We start from the raw sequence: 6995 nt of genomic DNA on the forward strand, positions 1-6995 counted from the left end.
GGTATTACTAGCCAGATTTTAGAGGCAGAGGGGAGGAGGGAGAAGGAGGGGAGATTAGGTTTTTTGCTAAAGATGCAGCTAAGCCTGCCTCTGTGTAATGTTTACAAACATGGCTACTGTCATTGTATCACAGGAATAATCAATCATATTCTATAAAGCTGTTTGCAGCTAGATTTGCTGTGTAAACTAAATCTAAACTTTAGGTAACATATATAGACGAGTTACTTGTTATAGTTTTTTTATTTATTTTTTTTTTCGGATCCGCATTAAGGACTAGACACTTTGTTTCCATTCAGACCACTGCACCTTTAAAGGTTTATTGCTCGGTCATACAACCTACCATCTAAACGATTGTTACCTCCTTTTCTTGTCACGAATACAGCTTTCTTTTGGTGCTATTTGATTGCTGCTGCGATGTTTAGTTTTTATTATATTCATCAGACATGAATTTTGTCAAGACTTTTTTTTTTTTTTTTTTATTTATTTCTGTGGTGACTTTTTTTTTTTTTTTTTTTTAAAGTAAAACGTTCTATATAAATTTTTGTCTATAAATGTATTGTGCTCAAAGTCTTCTGGAGTCCAAGCTCCATACTGCCCAAGTGCCTTCAAGTGATTTGGCATCCTCCTGTGGCTGGTGATTTTTAAATGGAGGAGCCTGTGGGGAGTACTCAGAACTTTTTTTTTTTTTCGGTTTTTGTTTCATAATCACTTTAAAGGGGTAAATACTATGTTAAACACTGGATTAGAGAATATGATCATGCATTGAGTAACTGTCAGTTACTAAATGCTTATTTTACAATGTACCTGATGTCTTTCATTTTGTCTACCTTGATTTGTGGCGTTTGGATTTTAACGTAAAGCAGCCTCTTGTAGCTGCATCTTGAAATGTTTTGCTTTGCTGTGCTTTTCTAAAGCAATTTTAACACTGCTTTTCATAACTTATCTATTGCAGTTTTGAAGTGATTAAAGTAATCTATGAAAAATTGTTGGACATGGTTGGGAAAGTTCAGTAAGTGATATTCCACTTGTCTTCCAAGTCTTGTGATCCGTTTGGGTGAGATAATGGACTGTCCTCTCTTCCGCAGGGTACCCATAATGTTGGTTGGAAACAAGAAAGACTTACACATGGAAAGGTTTGTGATGGAACTTTGTGGTTTGCAATGTACACTGCCCAATGTGCTGAGCTTCTGGTAACCACACATGGCAATGTGGGGAGGTACAACTAGTGGACACACTCGGTGGGTGGCGGCATTAATATTCTAGCCACACTGAATTGGGGGGGCACTAATGGTGGCCACACTGGGGGAGAAGGAACGACTACAGGCCACGCTGGGGGCATTAATACTAGCCACACCGGGCCGAGGATGCACGCACAAATCCTGGCCTCACAGATGACCGAGAGTGTTAATGGCTGCATGTGGAGGCCTGGAGGAGTTAATGGATGCAGGGGTTATTAGTTGCTACACTTTTGTTGTGCAGCCATTAACCCCCTCCTTGTCCCTGATTGCAACCATTTACTTTGCTGAATAGACTTTTTTTTATATTTGAGTCATTACAAAAATTCCAGCTTAGGGTGGTCAAATATTGGGGTCAACTTGTATATGTCGACTTGTATTTGGTATACTTAGCGATGTGGTAGTCCCATCCCAACATGCTTTGCTCTAATCTTACTCTCCTGTAAACTCGTTCCTGCACACTGGGCACTGACCGTGTACTGTGTAACTGCTGTGTGAAAAAGTAAATGGCCAAGCAGCTAAATTAGAAATCCCCAGAATTAAGCTCAGGACTTTGTGCATTGCACGTAATTCTTCCTTTGTAGGAGAGAGTTGTCACTCGCATGTAATTCTCTTCTACCTCTGGAGGGCTTTTCAAAGGAAAAATTGCATAAGTACATGGCATAGTGGTAAAGGTACTGCCTGTGATGCACAAGGTCCTGAGGTTGATTTGGGGCATTTAGATACTTTATACATAGTTCTCACAATTGTGCAACTGGGTGCAGAAATCAGTTTACGGATAACAGCTGAGGCTTGCCTGTGAGGGCCCGTTTCCACTTGTGCAGTGCGAATCGCCGCGGTAAATTCGCATGCGGATGCAAATTTCGCATGCGGGTGTATGCGGATTTTCGTGCGAATTCGCATGAAAATTAGCATGAATGACGCTGTGTGCGAATTTAACCATGGCAGTGCCGGTGTGCATTTCCATTCAAATTTGCATGAAAATTCGCATACCAAAGCCGCAGGCCATTTCCCTATTAAATACATTAGCGGCAATTCGCATGCATTTCACACGCAGACGAATTCTGAGGGCTCTGCCGTGCAGAACAATCCTGCACAGAAAAACGCTCAGGAAAACTGAGGTGGAAACAGGCCCATCCACTTGTATTGGCTGTGCGAATCTGCATGCAGATTCGCGATAGTGGAAACGGGCCCTCAGAGGAGAAAACAGGGCAAACCAGGTCGGGTAGAGGCTACCACATTGTTTTTCTGATTCAGAAGGCAGCATTGGCAGTCTGATGTAAATTGGCACAACCAAGTGGCTTAGAAATGGAAAACTCTGCAAACTGATGTTTTTCCTTACAGCTGTTTTTAAAGCTGATCAGCCATAGAATCTGAATAGGCTTGATGCTTGTTGAAGCACTGTTTTTTGGAAAGTGCATTTCATATGGATTTTTCATTTCTGACTTTAGGTGGGCTTTAACCACTTGCCAACCGCGCACTCACCGCGCGTCGGAAAAGTGGCAGCTGCAGGACCAGCGACGCAGTTCTGTGTCGCCGGCTGCAGGCTAATCAGGAAGCAGCCGCTCGCGCGAGCGGCTGCTTCCTGTCAATTCACGGCGGGGGGCTCCGTGAATAGCCTGCGGGCTGCCGATCGCGGCTCGCAGGCTAAATGTAAACACAAGCGGAAATCTGCTTTGTTTACATTCGTACAACGCTGCTAACAGTAGCAGCGTTGTACCAGATCAGCGATCCCCAGCCAATCAGCGGCCGGGGATCGCTGTCACATGACAGGCAGGAGCCTGTTAGAGGCTGCACAGGACAGATCCGTTCCTGTGCAGCCTCGGATCTCTGGGGGAGGATTTCGCCGCGAAGGGGGGCTTTGAGGTGCAGGAGCGGCAGGCAGGAGCGATCAGACTCCCCAGTGGGGAAAAAAGGGGGGCGATCTGGTCGCTCTGCCTGCACCCTGATCTGTGCCGGGGGCTGCACAGCCCACCCAGCACAGATCAGCTAAAACAGCGCTGGTCCTTAACCACTTCAGGATTCGGCGTACGCTTAACTACGCCCCTGAATCCTGAAGTGGATGCCATGGAAACGGCCGCTCGTACGAGCGGCCGTTCCATGTCAGTTCACGGAGCGTGTCTCCGTGAACACCCTGCGAGACGCCGATCGCAGCTCGCAGGGTAAATGTAAACACACGGGGAAGATCTTCCCCGGTGTTTACATGTAAACGGCGCTGCTGCGCAGCAGCGCCGTGGCAGAGATCGGCGATCCCCGGCCTCTGATTGGCCGGGGACCGCCGGCACCTGATAGGCTGAAGCCTATCCTATCCGGCGCAGGACGGAGTTCTGTCCTGCGCCGCTCACAGAGAGAGGGAGGGAAGGGGAAGGAGGCCAGGGAGCGCTTGCAGCCGGCGGCGATCAGACCCCCCCCCCCCCCCCCCCAGCAGGACATCCCCCTAGTGAGGAAAAAAGGGGGGGGGAAGTCTGATCGCCCTGGCTGCCAGCTGATCGGTGCTGCGGGCTGGAGAGCCCACGCAGCACCGATCAGGCAACCCCCCCCCCTGGCACTGAAGTGGTTAAGGGGGGGTAAAGGGTGGGTCCTCAAGTGGTTAAATTAGTTGCACACAGCTTTTTTGCCCTGATCATCACTGACAGAGGAGGTTTATCTTCTGCCTCAGTGTGCTTATGAAAACAAGCATTTGTAACTTCACCAAAGAGAACTATCGTGTTTGTACCTGGGGCTTCTTCCAGCCCATAGAGGTCACGTGTCCCTCGACGCAGCTCTGGTCTTCTGGGTCCCGCTGGCCGCCTCTGAAGTATCAACGACCCTCAAGGGGGGGGCGGTGTCTTCTGCGCATGCCTCACAGAAGAGCACATCCGGGAGCATACCTGGTGATGTGGGCACTTTGTGCATGGCTCAGGACCACACATGGGTAGAAGATGCAGACCCATCGGGAGGCGGCGGTACTTCAGAGGCGGCCAGCGGGAACTGGGAGAAGACCGGTACTGCAGCGAGGGACATGTGACCTCTGGGGGATTGAAGAAGCCCCAGGTAAGTAAAACTAGATTTTATTAATCGCCTCACATATCCTTCAAATAGAATTAAATGTGGGGCCTACTAAAGGGTGGAGCCAGAAGCATATTTCCCAGAACTGTCAAGAAGGGGTAGAGAAGTAACAAAGTACCGTGGATGAGTATGTTTTAGGGTGAAAGTACTTAAAGTGGATCCATAGAAATGGAAGAACAAAATGCCAACTTTAAAATAACGTACAAGCAGCACAAACTATACAATTGTGAGCAATGTAGGCACACAAGAATGGAGATGCCCAGTCTCCATTAAAGAAAATATACAAATACAAAGGGCTGTAGCACACAACTGAAAACATAACAGGGGCTCTCTGTCACGATTTAAAACCTTTTGGTGCAGTTGGTGAGCTTGAATGCATTTACTAGGTGCCCCCCCCCCCCCCCCCATTGAGTCATCACCAGATGGGGCCACTTTGTTCTGCATTTGTATACGTTTCTAAATAGTTTATGAACTGTAATCCATAAGAATATTTGCTTTAAGACTTCCCGCTTTATTCAGTCTTACTCAGTGGACTTTGTAATCCGTTACAGAGTGATCAGTTATGAAGAAGGAAAAGCTCTAGCAGAATCATGGAATGCTGCATTCTTGGAATCTTCCGCAAAGGAAAATCAGGTGGGTTTGTACTCCAGGTGGCCACTAACGTTACAATTCTCAGAACACTAGTTTGTACATTCGTGTGATCGTTCAGGATGACTACCATGCAAACATTTTCTAACCATCAGATTTGAATCCATTAATCAGATTGGTAAGAGATATTTGTCAATCAGTGGTCCCCTCCCTGGATCCAGTGCTGCAGTCAGTTCCGGATTTACCTAAAGGCCCACATGTCCTGGCACCTCAGACTTTGCCCTCCATGAACCTACAAACCACCGCCCAACGGCACCACAAGTGTGCAGGCTGGGCCAGCCTTCACTTCTCCCCTGCCCATCATAAGTAGCTACAGGTGCCCTTTAGTATCAGCCAGAAGCACCCTCTATATCAGGCTTTCTCAACCAGGGTTCCTTGAGGACTCTGCAGGGGTTCCTTGGCATTTTACCCCATCGTGGGGGGGGGGGGGGGAAGTATAATAAAGCACACTATAATAGGTGGTACTGTAACAAAAAGCACTAAATTGGGGGTTCAGGAGACAGTATGAGTGGCAGTGTAATAGGAGATAGTGAAATTAGCAGCCTAACCTATTTAAAGACCATGCCTCCTGAAAAATGAAGGGGTTCCTCGAGACCAAAAAATTGTTAGCAGGGGCTCCTTGAGATCCAAAAGTTGTTTACAGGGTTCCTCCAAGGTAAAAAGGTTGAGAAAGGCTGCTCTATATTAAGTAGCTAGAGGTGCCCCGACTGAAGGGAGAACTAGTCAGTGGAAAGGCAAGAGTGGGGCAAGTAACATCTCATTTTACACTACATCAGGACTCTGCATAGGGAAAGAGGGAGAGAGGCACTCGGGGAGGGGAGTGAGCCGCCTTTTCACTATCAGGCGCCTGTAGACACATACCTTATGGTAAATCCAGCCCTGGCTGCAGTGCTGCAATTTTTTGTTCTCCACCAAAAACACTGCCATGCTGCACGGTCTCCCCATACCTCCTGATGGCTACCCAGAGGCAGGCTGTGGATTACCACTCCTAGCTTCCCTTTTATTTTTTTTATCTTTTTTTCCACCCTGATCCCGACTCTAGGTTACCATCAAGAAGGGTTAAGACAAGACTAGCCGTCCAACACTAGCACTGGCCTGGTCTTGTGTATAGAGCATTTATGGTTACTGTGACTAAAACCTGTTTTTTTTTTTTTTTCCTCCTCCAGACTGCTGTTGATGTTTTTAAAAGAATAATTTTGGAAGCAGAGAAAATTGATGGTGGATGCACACAAGGGAAGTCGTCCTGCTCTGTAATGTAGTTCCACTACACAAGCTGCGGACACTGGGAATATATTCTACTTGAATAAGCAAACTGCCTGTTCTACTTCAAAACTAGGCTCTCTATTTACCTGTTCCTCTCCCAGGAGGGTTGATGATGCTAGCAGCGCCTTGGGTTTTCTTCTGGGACTGGAGGGGGTTAATACAGATTTTCGGATAGTGATGGTCACAGCCTTCTATTTTTTATTTTATTTCAGATTATTCAGGAGTCTGACTTCTTCTGTGCAGATCTTCTTCCATCTTCCACTCTTTCAATCACATTTTCAATTTGTATACCATATTTCTTAATATTATGGCCAATTCTTTTACCGGCATTAATTTCAGTGTAGTTTGTTTATAATATTGTAATCACTTAAATGATACATATTGTTACATTATTCTTTATTTAACCAGGCTTGAACGTCAGTGTTTCTTTCATTGTTCAGTGTAAACTTGTAAATAAAAACAGCTGCAGACCTTAATGTGGGCTATGTCCGTTTCTCAAAGGAGTTCCCGTCTGTCAAGTTTTCAAACCTTGCTTAAAGGGACTTCGAGCACCTTTAATGGGCATGCCTTTAAGCCAAACTACTTCCAATAAAGTTATGCTATGACCCCTCTGGAGGAGCAATGGCCATGCGCGTCTCTTCCTCTTCCTGCTTCATTCAGTGAAGCACTTCACTAACAGAAGACAAGGGTGACCCGGAAGTTAATGTGGCAAGATGGCAGCTGGGTTTTTTTTTTTTTTTCAAACTAGTGTAGATTCAGGCATCAAATGAAAGGGTGCTCAAGCTACAGAAAGGTATGCAT

The 6995-nt window shown here is 46.3% G+C and overlaps 1 protein-coding gene across 1 annotated transcript in view; it reads left to right on the forward strand.

Annotated features, from left to right (window-relative positions):
• The window catches only part of RHEB (Ras homolog, mTORC1 binding), a 47580-nt gene extending 40910 nt beyond the window's left edge, over positions 1–6670 (forward strand). Inside the window, exons 5-8 of the mRNA XM_068235917.1 lie at positions 953–1009; positions 1086–1133; positions 4835–4916; positions 6098–6670. Coding sequence (XP_068092018.1) covers positions 953–1009; positions 1086–1133; positions 4835–4916; positions 6098–6190 — 280 coding nt within the window. The 3' untranslated portion in view covers positions 6191–6670. The remainder of the gene's footprint in view (positions 1–952; positions 1010–1085; positions 1134–4834; positions 4917–6097) is intronic.
• Positions 6671–6995: the final 325 nt, after the last annotated feature.

Source organism: Hyperolius riggenbachi, chromosome 5 (assembly GCF_040937935.1).
Source record: "Hyperolius riggenbachi isolate aHypRig1 chromosome 5, aHypRig1.pri, whole genome shotgun sequence".
Classification (NCBI taxonomy): Eukaryota; Metazoa; Chordata; class Amphibia; order Anura; family Hyperoliidae; genus Hyperolius; species Hyperolius riggenbachi.